Genomic DNA, 26854 nt, shown 5'->3' on the forward strand with positions numbered 1-26854 from the left:
CTTTCTAAAGGGCGCCCTATTAGAAAGTGGTATCAAGACTTGAAAGAAGAGAGAACATGAACAAGAGAATCTAACTTTTCAAGAAACTCCCTGAAGCCAGCATCTGGGAGGAGCAGATGTTTGTCCATGTCAGTCGGACAGATTTGTTTTAAGAAAAGTAACATTTTGAAACTCCAGGCTGCACCCGCTCATTCAGACTGCCTACTTTTTGCAGTGTGGTGCCTCCCTCCCTCTCTTCCCTTCGGCTGGCCCCGGCCCCGGAACCGGTCTAAAGCATCCACAGTATGTTCGCAAGCTCGGGCCGTGTGCTAGGAAACATGAGCAGGGTGAGATATTCAGAGTCCCGGGCGGCGCAGCGCAGGCCGCTGGATAAAGCGGAGGAGGAGACGGCGGTCCGTGCGGTTTGAGCTCAGGATCTCAGGACGGGAACATGTGAGCAGGGAATGGGCGACTGGAAACAGGATTATTGTTCTACACAGCAGAGAGACGCAGGAGGGGCCCGGAACAGGTAACTGACTGACATACATTGACACACTGATGGCTGTTGAGGCAGGGAGCGATAGCTGGGAACCAGGGATGGAGTGAAGGATAAACCCACCTAAAGCCAGTTTACCAACTTTGAATGGGCAGGAGTGAGTTTGCGCTGCTCTTTACTCTGACAGTAGTCCTCATGACTTTCATTCTGTAGTACAGATTGACTCTAAATCCACTGCCAGCGTTAAATTTTATTCTTGTGTGTTCACTTCAGAGGACATCACTGCATGGCACTGAACAGATCTGGCAGCAGCCTGCTGCTGATGGCACCACATCACGGTGCGCCTGTTTCCGTGACCGAGTCAATATTCAACCTGCACAGAAAAACTCTGAATTGAAGCTAAAGGGGGAAACAAAATGTCACATTTGAGGAGCCTGCGGGGTTGTTTGTTTTGCATTTAAAAAAAAAGGAGGGGAGAGAGCACGAATCAAAATAAACCATTCAGGGTTTATTCGACCGCAGTGCAGAGGAGGCAGGGCAGAAATATTCAAGATGCTTGAACTGGATTTCTAAAACAACATACTTTCAACTGAAATCAGTGTTATACAGTCCAAACCACCCACACTGTAGAATGCGCTGTAGTAGGTTCTCTGTTCTGCCTCGTTGCTCATAGAAAGTGAAACTGCATTTAATAGAATAGAGTTTTGTATGAAAATTTGAGTTTGGGACTGAATAAATAATCTAAATTGTGGACTGGGTTCATTGCAGCGTGGCGCACCAATTAAAATGTAATATATCTATTAATTCTAACTGTATTTATTACTCATAATGGACCTGCTGTCTGCGCTGTTTATTTATTTATTTATTGCTTATTTCCAAAAACGCCTGCACCGTGGAATACACACCTAACTGATCGTAGATCTGTTTTTTTCAGGGCTTAATGATTTCACACAAATCCGGTGTTATGAATTGGAGCTGCAGATGCAGATGTTTACAAAGAGCGACCTTATGACGCATCACAGCGGCGCAGTTACGCACGGTCCGCTGCAGCTCGAGATGATGTTGTTTAATGCAGCGATTTTGTTTGAGCAGACACATAGTGGAGATTAACCTAATCACACACACACCAGAGTGAAGGTGCTGAATTGTTTTGTTTTTCTGTATTGTTTCTGAATGCTTACGTGGAAATGCTTGTTGCTTATATGACAGGTAATTTTTTCATGATAATCTCCGACAGAAGTTCAGATTTTTTACTTTATGTATGTGCCACTTATGTAAAATATCCACACTTGTTCCGCAGGAGAGAGACGGGGACACTGTCACACATCCAAGGAGAGTTTTTTCTTTTTTAATTTTTGCGCATCAGACAACTTGGGGGAATATCTGGTCAAAGATGAACACCATAGTGTTTAACAAGCTGAGCAGCCAGGTCCTGTTTGAGGAGAAGGCGAAAGAGGTGGAAATGAGCAGCAGAAATTATCTAGAAGTCATCGACGGGCAGCATCCAGACCTCCTCTCCAGCAACCAGACCATCAGAGACAACCAGGCCATCAGACACAGGCGGAGCGGGTATGTGGAGCACTCTGCTGTCTTTAACGCTGCTGCTCAGCATGTGTGGCTTGTGCTAACTTGTGGATTAACTGGAGCCCGGGGTTACTGATGAGGAATAGCTCTCTGCTGACCGTTATTTCATTAGCACGCAACCGGACAACAGCGGTAGTTTTGTTATCAGGGTTGTGTAGTTGAACCTCCAGCTTGTGCTCAAAATTAAGAGAGGATAAGAAATATCAAACTCAGATTGGGCTTCCTGGGTCAGATTCTGATAAAATTACACTGGTGATCTATGTAGCATATGTGTATATGTGCATAAGCTGCCTGACAGCTCATTAAAGTTCGAATTGATAAAACAGTTTCTGCAGCCCTGCGTAATTTACGCATTTACGCACGAAAACCTGAAATTTACGCGCAGATAAAATGTCCACAGGGAACGTCTTTCACAAGTCTAAAACTGTAACTACTGATGCTTTACATCTCAAGACTCAAACACCAATTTAATCAATCAGTAGGAGTTTTTTCATGTGTCTTTAATGCAACAGGATCTGATGGATGAAGGAATTAGTATTTACCGTTTCCCAATCTGGTCTTCATTTAGGTGTTCATGTTCACAGCTAATCTTTAAAATTAATAAGTAGGTCAGCGTGTTCGGTAGCGTGTCTAATCGAGGTCTCCATCTGCTTCCAATAAATAAATGTGCCCTTCCTTCAACTCTCTGTGTGGTCTGCTCAATCACACAAGGACCAAGTGTTCTTTTTTAAAATCTATATTTCACTTTGTTTTGTTTTCCTTATATGTGACAGGGAGCAGGTGGAAGGAAAGCTTGTGCAGTTTCATTATTTGTCCTATTTTATTTTCATGTTTGTTGGGTTCATATGAGACAACAGAGCGAGAACAGTGACCTTAAGGAGCCTCCTCAAGGAGCAAACTTCAATAATAAGAAAGAATATTGTGAGTTAATGTTCTTATGTGACTGTCAGGTGTCACCTCAAGGGAAGCATCAGTCCTAATGAAGGACGTTAAATTATTAAACAGAGGTGTGTGTGTGTGTGAGAGAGAGAGAGCGAGAGAGAGAGAGTGAGGGTGTGTTTGAGAGTTTAAACCAAAGTTCAGAACACAGAGTAAAATGTCTTTTCGGATGTTCATACCGATCTAGATTACAAGGAAAATATTTGTAGAACATGAACCTCAGGCAGACTTGAGGTTAGACTAAAATATGTTACATCTGCCGTCAGTGGAGCTTTTTGGTGAGATAAAGGGAGACGCAGAGCGCAGCACCATACTGACATCTACAGGTTCATAAAACCTGGAGCTAAGGTGAGACTGAGTCCCTCACAGAGCAGGAAAACCAACAGGCAGCTCCAGACGCACTTCAATGAAAAGAACTCACGGGGCATCTGTGTCCCCCAGTAATGAATTTATAGTGATTTCCTTATCTTTTGTGGTCATTATCTTTTATAACATCGCTGCAGAGCTGTTAGTGGCTGTATTCTTGTCTTCAGAATATGTATATATTTAGTGTCCACCTCTGGGTATATTCCTGCTGTGATGTTTTTTATAGCATCCTCTGGACTTATATCACGGCTCTTTTCTGTAAAGGAAAACCAGAAGTATAATTTCAGGCTTTTGTCAGTCCCTTGTGTGATGGCTTGGCTGTGACTGTGACCCAGCTGCATTGTTCTTGATCCACTTCTCCTGGATGTGAAATGTTAATCTGGCAAAAATGTTCGCCCGAGCAAAACGTTTTTGTTTGTTTCATTGCAAAGTGTTGGCGGTTTGTGGGGACACGCAATGAAAAATAAACAGCAAGTGGCCCCTTCTCCCTCTCTCCCTGCCCGTGTCTGCTTCAGTCTCTCTCTCGCTGTGTTTCTATGTCTCTCTTTTAACCTCTCTTTGCTTAATTGCAGTGCTTTGGGTGAGAAAATTGCATACTGTATAGAGTGTTCACTTTATGTGTCATGACTAACGAATTCAGACAACACGCCGGACTGCTCAGGACTCCGCTTGCAGCTGCACAACATTGTTTGGTTGACTTCAATAAACAACATAATCCTGCTTCTCTTTTATGGCTTAAAACCCAGATTTTACTTCAGTCTGAAAAAGGACAAGTTTAAATCTAGACAGTCTACCAACATGTTATCCTGACATAATGAGCACGATGTTATGGACAAATGCAGAATGGGTACATGTCAAATCAGCCTTCTTACACACATAAAGAAAGGCTAAATCCTGCATGTTCATATGTTGGCAGATTATAAACTAGTGAAAGAGGACTTTATGAAGAAATAAACGTACAAGACAGAAGAGAAAAAACAGCCCAGGTTTAGATGAAAAAGAAATGTGTCCCATAATTCAATTATGCATGAACTGAAGGTGAAGGTCTCACGTGTGCATTTATATAATATCTTGGAGCAGCTTTTCCTGCACTCAGCTCTCCCTGCAGTTTGCTATCAGGCTGATTAATCTTCACGTTCCTCCGCAGGGGCCGTCCCAGCGGCGGTAAAGTGCGACACAAGCGTCAGGCCCTGCAGGACATGGCGCGGCCGCTCAAGCAGTGGCTCTACAAGCACAGAGACAACCCCTACCCCACCAAGACCGAGAAAATCCTGCTGGCCCTCGGCTCGCAAATGACCCTGGTCCAGGTGAGTCCGCTTTCTGGCAGCTCCCGACAAGACAAAGTGAAGCTGAAGACAGTGAGGTATTTCTTCGTATCCACGCGGGCGTGAGTGCGATCAGTGGGGGAAAAAGTGAAATTTGATTTCTGTGGTTGAGTTTCTGTCTAATCGGGACTGAAAAGCTGGATCTTGACTTGTATTTGCAATTAAGAGGCTGTGCGTAGAGAGTGTTTTTACATCTTGAGCTGTTTATTTTACAGCTCTCATGCAGTGGTGCTTAATGTTATTTCTACCTTCATCCAAATGCTACAGTTGGTAATTCTGTTCTTGGCTGATGACCTCTTAAAAAAAGGGGGTTTTATTTTCTTAGATTTTCTTATAATTATAGATACATGAGCAGGTAAAACTATTGTGGATTTCACAAGAAAATAGAAGATCTAGGACAATAGCCACGATTTTTTGTGCGGCAAAAATGTATTTGCTTCTTTGTTATTCTTTGATTTGTTTCTTGAATCCTGATTTATCTTCAGACAACTTTTGACCCACAGGTCAAACCAGGACCCACTTTTCTAGGTGTAGTTGCACTGCAGTTATAAATATATGCTTTAAGTTCTATTGCACCCTCTACTGATAATGCAAGAGTGCAATGAACAACCTGACTGCAGCGGCTGACAAACTGACCACTGAGAGGAAAACCCAATGGTGGATATGAGTGTGTTTTGTGTCTGGCACTTGCAGCTGTGTATGTACAGTATCATCTGGCTGACAAGGTCACTGATACGGCCTCACAGAGTCTGCGGCGGCTTTTTTGGGCCGCCGGCCACGATGCTTAATCTGGTTCTCATTTTGGGAGCCTGATGGAGCTGTTTGTTTTGGTGAGGGCGAGCAGAGTGCAGAGGAATGCTTTGTGTTGGACACCGGCGAACACACACACACACACACACACACACACACACACACACACGCACGCACACGTTTAAGCTGACACCCAAACACCAGCAGCAGTGTCAAAGTTCAGTGGATGATTTCTTGAAATTGAACGAGGGTGATGACGGGCAGGTAAATTATTTTTATTGCATTTTCCAACATGAAGGAGGCCAGCTGTCTGTAAATCTGTGTGTTTTTGACTCTAGTTATTTTTAATGTCAAATATATTGACCTTCAATCAACTAACTGAATAGTTGATAAACAGGAAATTATTATAATTGCTTGATCATTTAAGTAATTTATCAAGAAAAATGTCTAATATTTGCTGCTAATTTGTCAATTATTTATGATTTTATGCTGCCTTTCTCGTTTTTTTTATCTTTGTAAATAACATTCAGAGAGAATTTTTGTACTAATAGTTAGACAAAACAAGCAATTTAAAGACATCACTTCAGAATTCTGGAAACAAATGATTTGAACTATTTTCTAATTTTTTTTCAGACTAAACAATGAATCAAAATTCCTGAAAACAATCAACAAATGATTCAATATGAAAGCAATAGTTAGCTGCAGCCTCAGGTGGCATCCTCCTCTTTGCCTGTCCATTCATGGAGGCTAAGAACTACCCAGTTCTTCCACTGTTGAGTCCAAACAAACCACTGCTGCCGCCGCCAGTACTGTAGGACGCATCACTTCCTGTGCGTTTTTCCCTGGGAACACCCACCTGGCACCAGGTGTTTAAAGCAACTAAATCTGTCATGTTTTAGCAAAGCAGTCCCTTTTTTCCATGTCAATGTTGTAAATTATTTCTTTAAAGTTTGTGCTAATACGCCAGTGCCATCTCTCCATCACCGCTGAAATCCCTCGCCGTGCCTGCATGCCGTCTCCTCTACGGTACATACGGTACAGGCCACGGGTGAAAGACCTGGTTTGGCTGCTGGGTCCCCCTTTTTGTAATCTCTCTGGGTGTCATCTGAGCAGGCGTGCCGTCCTTTCTCTTTATTCTCTCCCCAGGGACGGCCATCTTTCCTCCGGTCTTCATTAGTGAGCCGTCCCACGCCTCGCCTCGTCTCACCTCGCCTCGCCTCCCCTCCAGCCAAGCCACATGTACTAGTTGCCGCCTTCCCCCCGGTGTGCCACAGCGCTGGGCTGGAGACAAAGGGATGTGGGATGGTCGTAGTTAACGAGAAACACGATACTGAAAGAGGGGATCAGAAAAATAAGTACTCTAGCATAAGGCCCCTGTCCCAGCCCCTTCATAAGCCGCTTGAAGTCTATTGAGCATGAAAAGTTATTCTAGTATAACATCTAATGGTCTCCCTTCCCAGTGAAAGGAAGAGCGCCGGCTCAAGTGTCTTTTTTATTGCATCTTGAAGACAGTGTTGGAAAAAATGTATTATTGGAGGGAGGCTGAGCGAGTCCAGAATAAGCATGGGGGACGTACATCTCGGTCGGAACATTAGTTAATGAAACGTTGCGTTCGCTGGCCGTGCGGCGTTTGGAGGGTGTTAAATGTTTCTACATGGCAGCGATAGAGAAAAGATGCATGCTGGGGTGTCTCTCCGGAGCGTCTGCGATGTTTCTTAAAGCTCGGTTTCAGAGAGCTGCTCTGCAACCTGACTCCGTTTCTGTCCTTTGCCTCAGGTCTCTCTCGGTTTTTCTGAATGAGACTGATGGCAGGCAGAGAGCAGACGTTTTCATAAAGGATAGTCTTTGTTTTGCTATGGATGTGGAGGTGTTTGGAGTCAAAACAATAACAGATGTTTCTATTTGCTGTGTCTCCCCGCTTCCTTCTATTTCTCCTCCTCTCAGGTCTCCAACTGGTTTGCGAATGCCAGGAGGCGTCTGAAGAACACAGTGAGGCAGCCAGACCTGAGCTGGGCGCTCAGGATCAAGCTTTACAACAAATATGTTCAGGGCAACGCGGAGAGGCTGAGCGTCAGCAGCGACGACAGCTGCTCGGAAGGTACGGCTCGAGCAGCTCCTTCTCTATGCCACTCCTGGTTAAAAGAGGTTCGTGTACGGTGGAGAACTCGCAGACCGGCCGTATCACAGCTTGACTGATAATATGAACAACTGCCCTGTGGCCCCACACCTTCACCGGCTGTTTACTCAGAGCTTCTGACAGAAGGTCCGAAATACAGGCTTTCAACGACGTGTGCATGCAGGAGCTAAGGAGGGTTTGATGTAAAGATGCTCATGTTTTGCATTATGGGAATTGTAAGATCCATCGCTTTTAGAGCTGGCCTCATACCAGAGACCAAAAATCAGGATTTAGCCTCTGCTGTGCAGACTTTGACCATGACTCTGTCTCCTGTCTCATTCGAGTCCCTCAAATTTAGAAAAGTGCAATGCTAAATTTCTGCAGTGCCCCTGTACTGTGTTTAAAAGAGTTTCAACTAGATGCTTATTAGTGTGAATACTGGTAGAATATTGGCTCTTTATTAGTCATGACAAAACACTAAATCCTTATTCTGCAAGATCATATTCTACAGCTACAAGATATAGTAGCTGTAGATAGTTATTGATCTTAATAATCTCCTTAATAGCCCTAACCCAGAGAATAAGGCATTGATTAGTGCTTTATAATGACTAATAAAGAACCAATTTGCTACCAATATGCACAACACTTTAATATAAAGTGTTACTGAGATAATTGTCATGCAAGCTTCCTCTCTCTCCCCTGAAATTTGTGTCACTCTCACTGAGCAGCTTTTGATATTTTTTTGGCTGCACAAATGACCCCAGCTCTGTGTCCAACCACAGCCCAAAGAGCTTTATTATTACAGTTGATAGTGCCATTACATGATACTAATTCCTGCAGACAATTGTATTTCATTGACTGACTACCAATTGACTTGTTATGTGGCAAACCCTGAGTGAAATGAGGAGGACTGGTTGGTGTCTCGGCAAAAGCTGTCATTTTTGGAGTATAGACTGTGTAGTACACAGTCCAGAGAGGAAAGCTGTCAGGAGGAACAGATGGTTAGTGGGGACCCAGAGTTTTGGCCTCAGGGTCTAATGGTAGGTTAACCCAGCAATGCATATGATCCTTCATTACTAAAACCACTGAAAAACAAAGATTTTTGTCTGTGACGCTTCACCTCTTTAGTTATGGCTGCTTGTAATGGGGACGTAGGAAGTTCTCTTAGCATAACATATCCATCAACCTGATGGACGATCACTTCAAAGATACCGCGTCAAAAAGGCTCACATACGCTGGTCTGAACCTGATGATCTTTGTGCAGAGTGACCGGGAAAATCTCCTTACATCATACTTCTTGTGCCCCCGAAACTGAAATCTAGCATTATGACATGAAATGGAGCCAAAGGCCTCTCCCTCTGTGCCCATCTTAAAGCAGGCCGATGCTATGCGCAGCCATGTTCTGGATCTATATAAATGGTGAGTGTGTGACCCAGCCGGGAGACGCCGAGGCCGGCGGGCTGCGACACGCTGTCATTAAGACACCCCACTGAGCCAACCTCTGTCTCCCAGCCTGCAATTGAAAACGAGTAGCTCTCTGTCAACCGTGTATTTACAGCAGCTGCCTTTTTCTACTCACTGACGGCACTGAAAACAGGGTCAAGAAACAAAAAAAAAAAAAATCTAAAACATACACACTCCTGCAGTGAAAGAAGGAACCGAAAGGAAGAGCGCTGTGGTGTCAGTGATCTCTAATTAAATTTTTGAGGAGGAGAGGCTGAGCGTGTGGCTGAAAGAGGAATGTGTGCATGGTGTTTGCATTGTGTCCGCCACAGGCCACTATACCACCGGAGGCTCTGTATATCTCCCTGACTCTTCTCCCTGTCACATTATGGTTATGAAGCTATCCGCAGCCTGCTCCCACTTCTGACCCATGCGCTAAAAGGCCCTCCATTATGTTTTTAAGCCTATGCTTTTGTTCCAGAGGCTATTTATGGGGCCAGACCTGACCCCACTGACTCGGCGTACATTCCTCTTACTGTCTTGAAACGGTCCAGCTTGTTTTGTAGCTACGGTCCCAGAGAGAAAATGCTGTTTTCCGCATGGGATCTGGTGAGGACACGCTGTCATGTAGGCGTGAGAGAGGAAGTTTTGCTTAAAAAGGTGGCAGACCTAAGCGTGAAAAGGACGCTGTCATGGGACTATAACAACAGGTCAGATTTATTGTCACTTGTGTGGTTTCACGGGGGATGCTGAAGCGCTTGCTGCATTTTACCTCAAACAGCACAGGGGAAGGAGAGCGAGTACGCTACCTCCATGTGTTTCTGATATGTGGGAGCTATAATTTTAATTTGGCCCAGACTGAATCAAATGTCCAACCTCCCAAATTACAAAATTACAGTCTTGGCAGGGACAGTAACTAGAGTGAACTTCTCCCTGATTTCCCTCCTGCCAGAGGATATCTGGTTTTTCAGTATGGTGTTTTATCTTTCCTCCCCGTTTCTTTCATCAGGTAGGGACCTGTGCTTTAATTCAATTTCTTCGGCTGCAGAGCGCCCTGGAAATTATTTATTTCTGCAGGGGAATAGAGGGGCAATGTGCTCATGATGGAGAGGAAATAGACTACCATCCGTTATGGTTTGGTAATGCGTCTAAAGTCTCTGCCGGGCTTTCTGCTCTTGAGGCGATGCCAACAGGAGGGCAGGAGCGCCAGGTTGAAATCTCCCTGCCCTGGTATTTAGATTTGAGATTAGCTCAAAATAACCAGACTCTGAGTCAGTGCACAGAAGTTCATTAAACAGCAGAAGCTTTTTCTGAGGAAAACCTGGAATTGCTGTGCTTTACAATATGTAACTCACAAACTGTACATTTCATCATAATGAACATATTGACAACTGATCAGTGTGCAATAATGAACATTTTAAAATAGAAATGGAGTTGGTAGCTGCTATGTATAAATACAATGGATGTCTATAGGGACTGCTATTAGCTATTAAAAATTGTATCGTAACAGTGAAACAGTTAAAAAAAACATCCACTCGCCAACAAAGAATTACATGATTTGACACAGATACAAATCTTATAAAAATACTGTATGTCACGAAGAGCTCATTACATATGCAAATATATGCAAATGTCATGGAAACACAGGAAACTACACAATCACACAGTTTTTGAGTTACAAGTGGGAATAAAAGGCAATCATAATAATAAAAAAGTGGAAAAGTATGCAAGACAGTGTGTGTGGCTGAGCAATAACACTGTGCTTTGGAAAATGTATGTCTGCATTACATCTAAATTTTTTTTTTATGATTTTGCCCCTTGATGGTGTAGACGTGGACAACCCTCAGAGGACACAGAGCGGCCCAGAGGAGCTCAACAAGCCCATGTACCAGAGCGTGATCAAGAAGGAGGGCTCCTCCATGGTGGGCATGGCCATGGGTATGGGTATGGGTATGGGCGCGGGGCTGCGCTCGGCTGCCGAGGCCGCCTCACTGGCCGAGGACTACGTGTCTCCGCCCAAGTACAAGAGCAGCCTGCTGCACCGCTACCTGAACGACTCCCTGCGGCACGTCATGGTGGCCAACGCCGTCATGGACGCCCGCAAGCGGAACCACTCCGGCTCCTTCAGCTCCAACGAGTACGACGACGAGCTGCTCTCGCCGTCCTCCTCCGAGGCTGAGGCGAACTTTGTTTATCGAGCTGGTAAGGAGCCACATTTCTTGCATTCTTTCCCTTCAAGAGTCTCCCTCGCACACACGACATCCTTCACTTTTGTTCTTTTTCTGTCCCCTCCATCTGCACATTTTGTTTTAATTCCTGCAGCTGGTCCATTATTTCCAACTGTCTGCCTCTCTGCCCGTTCTCCTGCCTCTGGCTGCTGCTGCCTTCTCACACTGTTTTCTTCCACCTCCCTGCTTTCATTTAATGTACTATTTAATGTATCTGGTAATTCTTGTGGCTACGTTCTATTAGAGCGAAGCCTACTGTGTCCAAAACACACACAGTCACACATCCACAGCAGAGCAGCCCGTGTACTGTCACTTCACACACTCACACAAGAACACTGGCTGTCTCTCGCCCACTCCAGCCAGAGAGGAGAAGGAATTCCTCCCAGCCGGCTCCTCTGACCAGGCTTTAGCAGGCCAGACACAACAAGGCCATGTGGAACATGCTCACTGTCAGACTACTGTTTGGCATGCCTTTGATCCTGCCATGAGGTCCTGTTGAGAGAGCAGGGGCAAGGCAAACAGGCTGTGCTTTTGTGTGTCGGCAGACTGTGTGTGCGATACCTAAATGTGTTTCTTTTTTTACATGGTGTGAGTGTAACCTTTAAAGAAAAAAGAAAACACGCAGCGAGCGGCGTGCAAAACAGACTTGAATCTCTTGATACAGGCCACTTGCTGTTTACATTTTTTTCTGCTGAATGAGTTATTCGTACATGCTCTTATTGCTCTCTTCAGAGAAAGTCATCTACACGCTGAAAAACACATTCCAGCGTGAGATAAAACCAGATGAAGCTCCTGTTTTACTGTCTCGTTTTGCCCATGTGTTTTTGTACAGTATGTTCTGCTCCTCGGGTTTGACACCTGCTGGAAGGGAATAGCCCTTTTAAAAAAATGACGCCTTGCAGGCTTAATTACCAGCACATGTTTTTATTCAGGGCATCTTTGTTGTGCAGCAGTGACTTTCGAGCTAGATTAAACATCGTAAACTTTTCTAAATCAGTGACGGTGAACTAAAGGCAAAAAAAAAAAAAAAAAGGCAGAATTGCAAAATGATGAGCAGATGTCAGCAGAAATAAATGAAGTTTCAAGAGAAGCATCGTCTATATATTAGCTGATTTCCCAGCATGCATTCTTTGAGGGTTAAAATTCTCTACAGACACTTTTTTGTAATTCAAAGAAAAAAAATCTATGATGTCTTTGTTGTAGTTTTTAATGACTCATGAGGCGACTTTGAGCTAATTATTCGAGTTGCCTGACATTTTTAAGGCAGCGGGGAAACTTGTGTTTTCACGGTGAACGAGCAGTGATGTAATTGATGCTGGTGTTCCCCTCACTGTGAATTTACTGTCAGGCCCTCGCAAATCACGCAGCTCTGCACGCTGCAAAGACCTTCGCAGCGCTTCAGCTCGCAACTCGTCAGAGCTGTGAGCAATCAGGGCCCGGTCCGTCCAAGTTCTTCTTCAGCCGAGAACACTGGGCCTTTGTTCAGGCGGACCTCACAACCAATGGTAACACTTTCACTTTCTGCGTGGAGCGGACCAGGAGGGGGGCAGGTTTGAAGGTGTATGCGATGGAGCGACGGAGGACGGGGGCTTTGCGCAGGGAAGAGCAGATTTTATTGTGTTCCATTCAGAGCTCCTCTTATGGACAAATGTGTTTCCTATTATGTGAGCGTGAAGGAGGGTGGGGGGTGTGCGTGGGGTTTGTATGAAATGCATCAGTGGCTGCGACGCTTGCAGTCCTCCTGATCGAAAAACTTGAAACCCTGTGACCTGAACGAACATCGGGCTTTTTCACATTGAAGCACCTGCTGGGACTCACAGATGGAGAAAGAAAGAAAGAGATGGATAGACCAAGTGAGACTTATAACTCCCTCTCTACCAGACTTTAATAAGAGAAATCCCCAAAAAAGGATTAATTCACCTGGCTGGCCTGCTGTTTTTAATAGAGAGTAACTATTTTATCTCTATGGTTAATATAATTTCTTGGCGCTGACGTCTCCCTCTTGGATTTCTCTGGGCTCTGGCACCTTTACAGAAGTGTTACTCTGTTACATGCAAGAGAAGCTTTTGAATCCACACATGGAAAGTTCTCCGAGGCGGTGTTGACTCATGGGGCCGAACACCTGCTGGGGCCCTCCGATCCGATCGCCCAGTTGAACAAACGAAACAAAGAAAAGTCGAGAAAATGAAATTTTAATTCCACATCTGATCTCGCCGGCGCAGACGGCAAATGAAAGAGGGAGGCAGAGAGGAATAATTCTAAGCTTGGGTTTGCATCATTTCCTCTGTAGTTTTTTCTCCTGTGGCTGCACATTCCAGATATTTTCGTAGTGAACACATTCCACTTTTACAAATAGTTTTATTGTGTTTTTATAAGAGAAAAATGTTTCCCTGAGCTGCAGATTTCACATAAATCTGTACTTATATCAGTTATACAGAGAGAAAAGACAGAATAAATCAGATTTAGGCTCTGTGAATGTTCCCCCTATGTTTCGTTAAAATGTCTGACATTTTCAGTCAGTAGGGAGGAAAAAAATGTGAATCGCAAACGGTGTCTTTTGGCACATTCTTTTGCTGAATTCCTGCCTGTAAAACAATTTTGATTGGTCCAAGCAAAAAGTGGCGTGCCTGGCAACCATCCTCCCATTGGCTAGAGGTCCATTAATAGGCCAGTTGGCTGTTGTTGAGCCCACAGTGTTATCTGTGACTACAGAGGGCAGTCAGACGTGGCAGGAGATGGAGAGTGTAGATTCACCCCAGTGGAAAACTACACTTCTGCTGGCTTGAAAGGGCTCGCACACTTCCACACGAACACTCGCGCACCATTCACAGGCCTCATACAAGCACATGCACACACACACACACACATCCAGTACAAACACGCATATGCACACACACACACACACCTACAGTCCAAAGCCTGTGGGGAATGTCACTGAACACAAGGAGCAGTAGAATTCCATCACACATGCCAGGGGTTTCATGCCAAATTACCCTTTAATGGGATATTAAATGGCAGGAATCTGGCTCAATGTTTTCCTTCTTGCTCCGTACCAGATTTGCCCCGTCCGATATCATATAGATCATTATACGCCAAATAACTCCCAACGTTTCTGCGGACGGAGACTGGGAGATCTCTGTCAGACATTTTGCACAAGGTTGACAGTGGTGCATTTTCTCAGGTTCTCTCCTTTACGGCCTCTGGTTACAGCTGAGTGCAGTAGCCTGATGGCTCGCCAATGTTTCTATTGATGTGGAAAAATACCGATAGCTGAAAGCAGGACAGTGCCCATCAGCAACGTTCCAATAATTACATCTTTGTGTGCCTCTTTCCAAAGTTAAATGAAATACATTTTTTTCTGATCAACCAGTGTACATGCATGTTACTGGCTCTGTGAGCTAAATGCTGTCGTTGGCCTGCTGAAACACGCAGAATGAAAATGCTAACATGCTGATGTTCAGCAGACAATGTTTACTTTCTTAGTTTAGCCTGCTAGCATGCTAGCAATTGATAATTAGCACACACACATAGTAGAGATGAAGCGTTAGTTTTGCAAGTATATTTTGGTCATTAGGATGCATGCTAATGTGCTCTGAATGTTAGTGCCTAAATGCTGATCTTATACTTTTTGCTGTGTTCACCATCTTAACTGAGCATGTTAGTTAATATTTGCAAATTAGCACTAAGATCAACGTGGACGCTGAATTAGTTTTGCAGGTATTTGGTCAAAAATTATTGGACAAATTAAATATGTGACCTGATGATGGCACCAGAGGAAACATTTAGGGATCAACAAAGTGATTAAAAAGTGTCCAGATGGTTTATTTTTGTCTGTCACTACGGTTTATTGCATTCCGCGTCAACCAATATAAATATAAAGTGACTTATTTCTAAATCAGGTGCTGCTAACACATAGTTTTCATAGAAATGCGTTCAATGAAAACAGCAGCCACTGAGGCCTGAGGGCCTTTCAAACGAGGTCACGGCGAGTGCCAGACAGTTACTGATTCCTGGAGAGTTTAGTGGCACTTAAGGAGCTCTGGAGTCGTCCAGGTGAATGGAAGAAAAGTAATCTTAATGTGGAAAAAAAAGAGACTGTTTGGATTTCTTTTCTTGAAGGTAGAACTGTAGAAAGATCCGATGGCGGCTCATGATAAATAAAAAGATTTCTATCATGGCTGTTTTGGTATTTTTCACTAACAAGATATACTTAACTGGATTTCCTTTACCATTAATGTCTCTCTTGTTTCCTCTCCAAAGAGAAACCCAACTGTGATGATTCATGCAGCAGCGTTGTTGAGGGATGTTGGCTGTTGTGTCTGATTTAAGTCCCCGATGTCACTGCTGACTGATGAGCGGCGGCGTAATTTACTGTATGCCACAGAGCAACAGGAAAGACAATGCTCACGCAGGGCTGCTCGGTGACAATGAGCCACTCCCGGACAGTGATGGATGAGGACTCCTCATCTCAGGAATCCAGAGATGTGGACGGACTGGCTAGGATTTGCTCTTTCCATAGTTTCGTAGGAATGGAGAAAGGGAAGACAGGGAGAGGAGGGGGTTGGGGATGTTGTTCCAAGGCAGCGGCTTTTGCCAAGACTCACTTGGTTCAGGTTGGGCTTTAGGAATCAGCGTGGAAGGGATGAGAGGAGGAGAGGCAGGCACTTGTTCCATCCAGATCTAGAGTTGAGTTTCTCCAACAGTGGCCTGTTGGGAGAAGAAAGACAGCACGGTGGCAGTGACTAAGAGACACAGAGACTGTGGTTGGAAGAACTGAGATGTGTGTGTGTGTGTGCGTTCATGTATTTCTTCTCACAAAGATAGGGAGACGCGGGAAATGAGCCAGAGTGAGGACAGCTGACTAGTCCTCACTTTATTCAGGGGCTGCTTCAGTACTGGGACTTGGATTTAGGGATTGGGTGAGAGCAATAAACGGGGATGAGGATAAAGTTCAAATTCATATTTTTCATATTTTGTTCATATTCCTGCTCTCGCCCTCAGTGGTGTCTGGCCTTGTAGATAGTTTTCCTTCGAGCATCCACCTCTTAAACTCGCCAGTGCAATAGAGATGATTGCATTTTTATTTGTGAGTAACAGATGATTTAAATTTTTTCATTTTGAAAATTCAACAGCATGGTGTCTTTCCAGAAACACTTCAGCTGGAGCAGACCTCACTGCTAGCTGCTTTCTCTGGTAGAGGACTGGAGCTGAACCAGCGTGGTTCCCAGACTCCTTCAGACTGTTTCAAGAATTCATTTCAAGGATCTAACAAATGGCCCTGGATCACAGGTAGACTAGACACCGCTTTGTGGAAGCTAAAGGGGATCTGAATAAAGACATTGTGCCTCATTTTTATGTGGTGAAACATGATCCCAAAAGTACTGTTAAAAAAATCAAATGAACAAATCCCAGAGGCACTCCAGGGAGCCGTGGCGCCCAATGTCAGGAACCGCTGCTGGAAACAGTGATGTCTGTGGATTATCCACAAATTAAATCACATTTAACCCGGTTGTATTAGTGTGGAGGAGGAAATGTCACAGGAAGACATCTAATCTGTCTGAATTGCTATATGCTCTCACTATCACACACACTGCCACATACTATCACACTGAGAGGTGTGTGGTTGTATAATTTCGGTGAATTTACCCTTAAAGGCAGCGCAGAATGAGGATTTAAACACAAACATACTTGCATATGTAGTTGTGTGTGTTGGTGTGTGTGTGTGTACTATAGGCTTTGCTCCCTCGAGACAGAGTTCAGATGTAATTACCACAAGCTACATGCTACCACCACCCTGGTTAATGCACACCTATACGCTCAAACAACAGCTTTACATCACATAATGCACTTTAAAGGAGTCTCCAGTGATGAAGGCTGTGAAGTGTCCTCCAGGGTGTGGCTGGTCCAACGGTGGGAACGACCGGGCAGTTGGCAGAGGTGAGGTATAATCCTGGCACCAAGATGCGGTGCAGCTTCATGCGAATGGAAAGGTGGATAAAAAGGCAGAAAAAAGAGAGAGAGGAAGAAAAAAAAACCCTGATGGTGAACCTCTGTCATTGGGAAGCTGGGATATTGGCTTCCGACCACTAAACAGAGGCTGGGTGCGAGGCAAACAGAGAAGACAGCAGCAGACTGAGACAGTGTTCATTCTGGCTGTCGTCCTGCGGAGAAGTGTTAACAGACAAACATCAGCGCAGACACTGTTTATACGCAACTCCCTAACATAGAACTGGAATAATGAGCCCTCTCAACCTGATCGTTTTTAAATCATCAGCACGTAAAGGCCTTTTGGGACACACGCATGTGCGCACACACACACACGTTCAGGCCATCGGATTCAGAAAACACAGTTGCCTGCCTAGTCAGGGAAACCGAGCCGCACAGCCCTGGTCTGCATAAAACACAAATTGTTTCCATTTTAAAAACCGAGCTGTGTCTAGAACAATAGGCTACCATTGTGTGTTCCCACGGGATGAAGGAGAGCAGAGGGAGGTTTAATGAGAGAGCAGAGGTGTGACCCGGCGAGGACACAGAAAACACACACACACACACACACAGAAATCCCCCAAGTGTGCGAGAGGGCAGCTCGACCCACCACTGTGAAGAATTGCAACATAATGATGCAGTGAATGCAGCGCAAGCATATCATTTGGCCTCCAGCTCCAGAGAAAAGGATATTTTTGTACACACGAAAACACTTAAAAGTCCAAATAATGTTTACTTGTGGTTGCTGCTTTTTTTTTGTCTGTGTGTGTGTGTGTGTGTATGTGTGTGTGTTTTGTGCACCGCAAAACAACAGCCGTTCATCCCTGAGGATGTTACAGAGTCAGAGTCAGCCCTGTTTTGTCTCTCCTGTACCTGCTGTGTCAAAGCAGTGATAACAGGCTCATCTGTTCGTCATCAGGGGTGTTGTTGCTCCAGCGAGCAGCGTCCCTGTTGTCATGAAGTCAGTATTTGAAGTATGAGTCCCTCTGATCCTCTGATGCTATCGCCGTCTCCTTTCCAATCTTCTCTGATGATCATTTTCATGCAATCTTCTGTTGCCACGCCAAATTCCAATTCCTGATCTCTGGACGAGCCCATTTGTCCCTTGTTTTTTTATTTTATTTCTTTTATTTTCTGTTTGTTTGTCCATGACACCCTGGCAGTCACACACCCACCCACACATGGGGAGAAGACACTCACACGCTCGCCATGACAACGTATTTACTTCTTCGTCGAGACGCTCTTCTCATTTTGGCTGATTTACGGGGCCCCTGATTACTCTCTGTTTACTGGCACTCGTAAACGCAATGACAACCTGGCAGCGCTTAAACATCTGAAACACTGTTATTATTTCTCCATCTAGCGAGACGACACAAAGCGTAATGCTCAGTGCTGGATCTTGGTTATCTGCCCTGACCACAGCCACACCAGCGTGTCATCTGCCGGGCAGACATGGAAAAAAAGGCTACACAGAAAAAGAAATGCAGATGGGAGAGTCACTTTTTGGGCAGCGGCTCTGTATCTGTCTGGCTCTGTCACCCCGTCTATGTTCTATTTAATAGCAAAAGAGCTAATTATTCAACTTTTTTGTGATGAAAGTGTTGTCAGGGCAAATGGAGAAGGCATTAAATTCACGCCGTGTATGATGTCTTTGGCGAGCTGAGTGGAATTGACAGTTTAGTTCTTTGGAGCCTCAGACTTAGCGCTCACCACCCGTAGAGACAGAAAGAGAGAGAGAGGCAGAGAGAGGGATGGCTGGGAGGGGTGATATAAAAGTAGCGTTGGCAGAGCGCAAGGTAGTGGAGTGCCAAGGCATCTCTAACTTCATTTACAGACTCTTCTTGACATTATAAAAGACACAGATCGTTACAGAAATATAGAAAAGATAGATCTGGACGCCCAGAAGCTTGAGTGTCGCACCTCATGCTCACGACTCAGCTTGGGTTGGTGTCAAATCAGAGATAGCATCATTAGACGTCGCCGTAAGTGGTCTGAAGCGTTCGTCATCTCCTTCTTGGTTGGAACCAAAGAGGCTTTGGCTAAAAGTAGCCGCCCCACGCAGCCACATGCCTGTGACTTGACATCCGGCGAGCTTCATCAGGCGGGCTTTGCTGGAGTGCGGCTGCAGGATGGGTTTTCTCTCCAGCAGAGCCATGATTCACCTAACAGTAACAGTTCAGTCCTGACTCATCCTCAGAGGTTGACTGGCTGCCTGAGACATAATGACACGATGACGTGTCCTCACCCTGACGTGTCCTGTGGTTGCACAGGTCAGCGGTGAGCAGATTGTCGCCACTCTGGTTCTCATCAGGTGCTTAAGAGGAAATCAGCTTAGCTCATTTCCTCATTTCAACAATCGAGTTTGGATTTGTGCGTGTGTGCTTGTGTGCTTCCAGCTGTTTCTCCAGTGGTGGAATAATCTTTTCATTCCAGTCAAAGTAAACGCATTTCACCTCCTTCCCAGTGACATATAATTTTTTTATACCACTAAAGTCTTCCTTTATAAAATGTTTATTAGTTTAAACTAATGGATTTATTAATTATAAATACAGTTTACTCACACTTTCTCGATCAGTTATTGAAGCTATTTTTGAGAACATCTTTTGAGTTGCCAGCTGGTTCAAACAGACCCTTCGACTGGTGTTTATCCTCCTTATTAGCTGCCATTGGCTAGCATTTAAACTGACAGACTTGGTGGATTTTATCAATGACATTGTAACATGAATAACTGTTGATGACTTGCGAATGTTTTGTAATGACTTAAGTGAGAAACTCTTTATTAATGACTCTATTAATGTGAGTAATTGCGGCGTATTACTCATTATTAATGAGCTGTTAACATTTATAATGGTAAACTTGATGGTGTGTTAGAAATAATAACATCACAATTAATGACTCAGCAGCAAAACAGATTTTTCACTACCTGGCGAACCCAGAAGTTGTAACCCTAACCCTAACCCTAATGGATTATAGCTGATCTATAAGTAAATAATAATAGTAGTAATGATAATTACAATAATAAACTTTATTTGAATCACAGTTTATATGAGAACTTTATTAATTTCTGAAAATTTGACCGAATAATCTTAAGTTAAGGTCCACTTACTGTTTTTTTCTGCAGTTGTTTTACCACATGTCATTTTCTTCTTCAACAAATGAAGCCGGCTCAATCTTTTAAGCTAAGCTAAGATAATCAACCCCCAGCATGCTGCATAGTTAATGCAGAGACACGACAGTGTTGTGGCAACGTCTAACCCTCAGAATGAACGCAAATAAACTCATTTCCCTAAAATGTTAAACTGTTCCTTTAAAATCCGTCCTTCCTCTTACCTGTTCTGTTTTTTTAAACGCTTCATTCTGCTGTTTTTGGGACACTGTAAACACACTGAGGTCTTACATTTGGCAGCATGTGATTTTCGGTGACGTTAGAATTGACACTTACTCTAAGTCACTTTGGCGAAGACCACCGACTGAAAGCCTGAAACATAAATGTCATATAAAATGTGTGTTTGTGTTTATTTGTCTGCCTAATTCAGCACAGCCCTTGGTTTGGGCAACAGAGCCGGCCTTGTTTATTGTTGTATGTTGCTAACAACAGCACCAGATGGTAATGATGATAGCCGACCGCTCTCCTCCGCAGTCATCTTAACAGGTGTAACCTCATTCCCTCTCTAATTTGTCAGCCCCCGCTTGTTTTCCCTCATTTTCACCAAGTTTTTCACCAAGCTTTGTTCAAGCGACTCAAGGATTTTTTTTTTACCCTCTTTTTGCTCTCCCTCCATTACCCCGCGGTGATGTTAAGTGAGCTAGTATTTTTGGACTTCCAGCATGCCGCCAGAAACCATCAGACTTCTTAGCTTTCCCCTTTGGCGGTCCGTGAAACCCCACTGTCAGTGAAGCCCAAAGGCAACAGCAAAGTGGACTGAGTGTTCAGTAGCAAAGTAGTAAAGCAAAAAAGTAGAAAAAACAAGGAAAAAAGAATAAGAAAATAATAAAAGGTCCTGGGTGATTTATTGGCGATTTATTGAGTCTTTGGCACGGCTCTTGTTTTAAAAAATCTTAGTTTTAGATGTTTTAGGCACAGGGTGTTGGAAATAAAGTTTTTGCATGCAGTGGTGCGTTTCTAGATTCTGGGGTCCTGGGCTCAAAAGGGAGGGGACTGGTGCCTAGTCCAAGGAGGGGGTCCTGGGGGTCAGGGTGGCGCTCTTCAGCTTTGAATCCACCCCTTCTCCACCTGCTAGAGACCACAGAGAACACTGTTTTGCATGTTCTGAACGGAGCATCTGGACAGTGGCTGCCTCACACACACTGGAAACACTTCAAGCTGTGGATGGAAAGACTCACACACTGCACTGCACAGCCCACCATGACTTCACAACACACAAAGAGACACTTTCTTCTGCATGTTGTTTGTCTTTGATGTTGTCTTTGCTATTGACCTTCTTGCTGCTGTCACCAAGCAATCTATACACCGAGCACCGCAGCAGTAAACACTGAGCTAATGTATTTTGGGGGGAACATAAACAACACATGAAAACAGTGTAATTGGGCTGTAATTACAGAGTTGTGATTATAGAGAATGGTGCATATTTTTTAATCAGGAGCAGTCCGCTTCTGGGCACTGGCAACAATCAAAGGAGTAGCTGCAGATAGAGTGCAGAGGATGCCTTCACAAGTTTCCAAAAAAAAAAAAAAAAAAAAAAAGAATAAGAAAGAGATGAAGAGATGGATAATATCAAGGGCTTTCAAAAACAGCTTTTGAAAATGTGGAGGAAGACATAGCACAGAGTCACCCTTTATTAAAACACAGACGGGAAACATTGCATTTGTTTTGGCTGGGCTGCATGAGAATGGTCAGTCTCGAGTACCTGGATTATGGGGTACGACAGCGGCGAGGGGGGGGACGAGCGGAGGGCGGAGGATGAGGAATATCAATAAAGGGAAAGGGACTCGCTGATGAAGCAAGATAAAGGCCCAGGGAAAGATAGCGCAGCAGGGAGTTGTGGCCAGACGAGAATGTGAGGACTTTGTTGGAACGCTTTGACGCACTAAAACCTGAAATCTCATTCTGTGGTTTGTACTTCTGGGTTATCATGTCCTCATCTCCCTCTCACACGTGCACACACATTCTGCTCTGTCGAAGAATCATCAGCAGAGGAGAGCTGTGGAGAGTGGAGTCTGTCCCTCTCTGCGGAATACACCTATTACAGAACCAACAGGAAAACTACAGGAAATTTCATAATCAGGCCCATATTAGCCCGAGGCCTTGCAAACCCGGGACTGTCAGCATGGGTCACGCTACATGGGAACATTTTTGGAAAACAAGGGAGGAACACAGAAAGGCGTTGGGAGTAATTAGGCACTTAAGGCAGCTTTCGAAAGCCTGAACACTGGATCCAGATCTTTGGAAAGTCTGTGGAGGGCTTTTGCGAGGTTAGAGGTGACAAAGCAGAACGGTAAAATCTTTGTGTGTGCTTTCTCCGACGCCGGAGGAGTTTGGCTCTCCGTCTCTGTGGCCGTGTGTGACGATGCTAAACCCCGAACACAGTGTCCCCGCTCAACCTTTTCCAGTCCCTTCTAACAATCATGGGAATGAAATTCCAGCGAAAATGAAGGGTGCAGATTTTCATTAGTAGGAGGGAACGCTCAGGAACGCCCATCGACTGCTATGTTGCGGCGACGGTGGCGCAAGGAAGGGTCTCGTTAAAACGGCAGCTCAGGTTTAGCCATTTGCTTTACTGGGAAATGTGGTGAGGGGGGTGCAGGAGACTGGTTGTCCCTGGGTGATGTGTTTGTGGTGGGACACGTGGAGAAAAAGGCAATAGAAGAGAGCGTGAAGTCATTGTTGAGCAAAGGGCCGAGGTAAAACGAACTGATTGGTACCTTTAGACTGAATGGAAGAGAATTTTCCGTCTTGTGAACTGTCTTAAGAAGGCCGGTCATCCATACCTGGTCACGACTGAACTTCCTATAAGCTCACAGGGCTTTGGCTGCTTGTTGAGTTGACTTAAAGAAAGCGCCTGGAGGCTGCACAGCTAGGAGATCCAGATGCTCTGCTCTTTTAATGCCTCGTGAAACGCCAAGCCTGTGTCATCATATTCACTGCTGGGCAAAAACGTACCTAAAGCTGGACCCAAGACAGAAGACATGTTCAACGCAACCATACACACACACAACGTGCACATGGTCTTTCTCTCCGAGTGAACAGCATGCCGAAGTAAACACGCTGGTTGCCCTGAAGAGAAGTTTGGTTTCATTGTTTAATGACTCTGCTATTCCCCACTAATGTTTTACATATGAGACAGAGATTGCTCCCATTTGAAGAGGAAAAAAAAAGAAGAGAGCAGACATCCATCTTTCTCTCACTGACTCACTTGCTGCCTTTTCATTCCCACTCAAATCTTTTACGCTCAGTCATTTTCAATCTGATTTCCTCAGACAACTCAATTACGTTGGCCGGGGCCCATTTGTTTTCGAACAAAATATTAGAGAATGGAGTTTATGAGTCATAAGAAACATCTTTCAACTCCATGCCATTAGTCACCTTGTTTCTTGACGGCTTCTTGCAAAACGTCCTTTTTTTTTTGTCCAGCGTCAGAGTAAAGAGAGAAAACAGAGCAACACATGTTTGCAGTGGACAGGGCGTACACATACAGACCTCGCACAAGACCTTGCGCACACGCACACCTCCTGAGCCTGCACGTTAGGCTAGATTTCAGTAAATCCTCACTGACCCCAGAGAACGCTGCAAAATTAACCTTTTTTTCCCCTCTTGCACTTTCAGAAACCACAGACCACGGATCAAGTAAATGTGACAAGTGAGTGGACTGTCTTTTACCTCGCAGCCCAGACCAGATCCTCTATTTTCATTCATCACGAGCTGAACTTGACCTCTAACTCCCCGGCTCTCTGTTTTGTTCTTTCTCGTGCATGTTTTTCGCGTGGTTGCGATCATCAGCGGCAGCGGTGGCGTCGGCGCCGCGCAGAAGGAGAAGGTGAAGGGCAAAGACGAGACGTACTGGAGGGAGATCAACGCCGCCATGGCCTTGACCAACTTGGCGCAGGGGAAGGACAGCGCCTCCGGGACCACCAGCTGCATCATCCAGAAGTCCTCCCATATAGCAGAGATCAAGACTGTAAAAGTGCCGCTGATGCAGAAGTATTAGCCCTGACGTCATCCTCCCATCTCTCTATGCAAACCAGCAAACATTCCTGTTTCAGCGAACTCGCCGGAGCCCACACTCCCCCTTGAGAGGATGAAAAGAGAACTGTTGTTTAAGGTGAGGGATTGAGGCGAGGAGGTGTTGAACAAAAAGAGAACTCTCATTCTTTTTGGTCATCATTGGTGTCTAAAAAAAATTAAAAACAGGCCCTCAATTTTTTGTGCTGGGTTGATGTGCGACAGACAAGTGTTGATGATTGTTTCACAGCAGTATTTCCTAAAGCAAAACACTTTTGTAATGTTAACTTATTTTTGATGAGTCTGATTTTTTTATTTCTTCTTTTTTTATGCCACGAAATTTGTATTTTTGCCAAAGTGCCTTTGTTATTTAGACGAATAACTCACTGACTGTGGTCCATGCAAAGTACAGATACTGAGGTGCCTCTGCGGAAGAATATTTGACTAAGTTTAGAGTCGCAGTCATGATTCAGGATTTATTTTATGAATGAAAAACTCCCAGCAACAGCTTGTGCCTTAAGGACTGAATGAGCTCACCATTGATGAACTCAAATAGCACACACACAAACATAAAAAACACCTGACAGAAATTCCCTGAAGAAGTTGTTCTCGTTTTGACTGGACCCTTCATTTTGACTGTAAACTGAGCGCTGTTTTGTCTCAGTCGGCCTCGCGGTGCTGGCAGGCCAACAATAACTGTTGCATACGTAGATAAGTTGCCCGAACGTGAGCGGCAGATCGATAAGCAGCCAACGCTCTCCGCCTCGTCCACTTCTCGGCCTTGGATTTCATTAACCAGCGAAGGACTCCCGTCTTATCTGGGCTTTTAGTTGCTGCAACGTGCACGAGCGCTCAGCTGGACCCAAGTGAAGTCACGTTCACCCACACAGACGTAGGTAGATCTGCAGGCTTGCTTTAAGGTTCAGCGCAGTATCTGTTCCGCCAGAATGCCGTGACCTAAAAGGGATGTTTTCGCTTCGCATTATCAGTGTTACATGCGGACACAGTGTTGCCTTCTCACGTTCGTGTTCAGAACGAGATAATCCGGAGCGAACGAGAAAGAAAAGCCACCACCAGCTCCCCCAGCCGTTTGATCCTCGGCCCTCTCAGCTGTTCAGCATTACATTCAAATTGCTGTTTACAAGAAGCCAGAGGACAGGCTTAAAAGTTTAACTTCCCCCCCTTGTTTCTTTTTTTTGTTTGTTTGTCTTCAAAAATACATTCCAGTATTATCTATTTGTTGGCCAAGCAAGTGTTGAACGTTTCTGTTATTGTCAGTCTGTATATGTGTGCTTGTTTTGTTTTTGATCTTGGTTTCACCTAACCGTACTGCATTAAGAGCTTCTTTTGTCATCCAACGGAAAGAGTCCGCTTTACAGAGAGTACTCATGTACGGCGCATATGTTAGAAACGTTTGCGGTGAACGATGCCAAGTTCACAAACCAGGGGAAATCAAGTTGGACTTATGGGAGAAACTGAAGTTGGCTCTCTGTGCTGACTTTTTAATTTTATGTATATCTTCAAGGTACTGTTTATGTGTGTCAAAATGTACACTCCTTCCTTAAATGTGCAGTTTTTATTTTTTTTGGACAACCCAGACTTGTGCTTATGGTCAAGGACATTGAGTGGGAGTGAAACTGCGCAAAGTGACTTTTTGACCTTGTTTATGTGTCTTGAATGTGCAAACTGTGCAAACAAAAGAAGAAGCTGCACTTACAGTTCTTGGTTTTCAATCAGAAAACACACAGCCTCCGCTGAGAACGTATGGATGGATGTGTTTTTACACAGAGGTGACGGGAAGGAAAAGAAATGAAGGACAACCCTATATTATTCCTGTTAGCGTGCCTATGGAAGTATAATGAAATCAATCGCACTAGCCAATCCCCAGGCACTATTTGCTTATGCAGAGGGGGTTATGCGCTCCCACATGTGTTTTTTATACACCTGATCCAGGCAGGGTAGCTGCGGGGTAGTGCCGGGCCGGCTCCTTGTGTTTTTAATCGCACCTCTGAACCTCTGGACCGCTCGCGACATTCACACCTCACACGATACCCGCTCACTGGGAGGAGAAAGAGCGTGGGGAGGAGGCTTCAGAGACAACAGAGCCGCCTTTGTTGTTCCTGCACGCAGTCACTCGCCAACAGCGACTCTGCGAGTGCTAACAAAGGGGTTTCTACGGCCAAGACTTTGGTACTGTACATGCCTTTCTCCAGCACAAGCCCTGCTATCACAACCATGCTGACAAATGGAAAGCAACGGTATGTTTAAAAGCCTATAAATTATTACGGACTTTGTAAAAACAAAGAAAAGTGGTGACCATAGTTTGTTTTTTTATTGTTAAGTTATATAAATTGAGATTTTTTTGTTTGTTTGTTTTGATAGAGACTGGATTTTCAATCCAATGACCAAATGCATATCTCCTTGTTGCTCTCATGTAAAATTTCTTTTATAAAAACAGTTGTT

The 26854-nt window shown here is 44.5% G+C and overlaps 1 protein-coding gene across 2 annotated transcripts; it reads left to right on the plus strand.

Moving 5' to 3' along the window:
- Positions 1-410: 410 nt before the first annotated feature.
- Positions 411-26854, plus strand: mkxa (mohawk homeobox a). Of its 2 annotated transcripts, none has more exons than XM_041961652.1 (7): positions 411-508; positions 1776-2044; positions 4512-4671; positions 7384-7537; positions 10829-11200; positions 23996-24029; positions 24170-26854. In XM_041961652.1, the coding sequence occupies exons 2-7, from the start codon at positions 1869-1871 to the stop codon at positions 24375-24377; spliced, it is 1104 nt and encodes a 367-aa protein (XP_041817586.1). In that variant the 5' UTR covers positions 411-508; positions 1776-1868; the 3' UTR covers positions 24378-26854. The 2 variants fall into 2 exon arrangements, with proteins under 2 accessions (XP_041817586.1, XP_041817587.1); XM_041961653.1 differs by lacking the exon at positions 411-508 and adding an exon at positions 1588-1684.

This window comes from Chelmon rostratus, chromosome 20, assembly GCF_017976325.1.
Source record: "Chelmon rostratus isolate fCheRos1 chromosome 20, fCheRos1.pri, whole genome shotgun sequence".
Lineage (NCBI taxonomy): Eukaryota > Metazoa > Chordata > Actinopteri > Chaetodontiformes > Chaetodontidae > Chelmon > Chelmon rostratus.

What these genes read in the sequence shown, in the direction of transcription:
- mkxa (XM_041961652.1), top strand. Translation starts at nt 1,869, where the DNA reads ATGAACACCATAGTGTTTAACAAGCTGAGCAGCCAGGTCCTGTTTGAG. An exon ending in ATCAGACACAGGCGGAGCGG is followed by an intron (nt 2,045 to 4,511) that starts GTATGTGGAGCA and finishes GTTCCTCCGCAG; the next exon opens with GGGCCGTCCCAGCGGCGGTA. An exon ending in GGATCAAGTAAATGTGACAA is followed by an intron (nt 24,030 to 24,169) that starts GTGAGTGGACTG and finishes TGCGATCATCAG; the next exon opens with CGGCAGCGGTGGCGTCGGCG.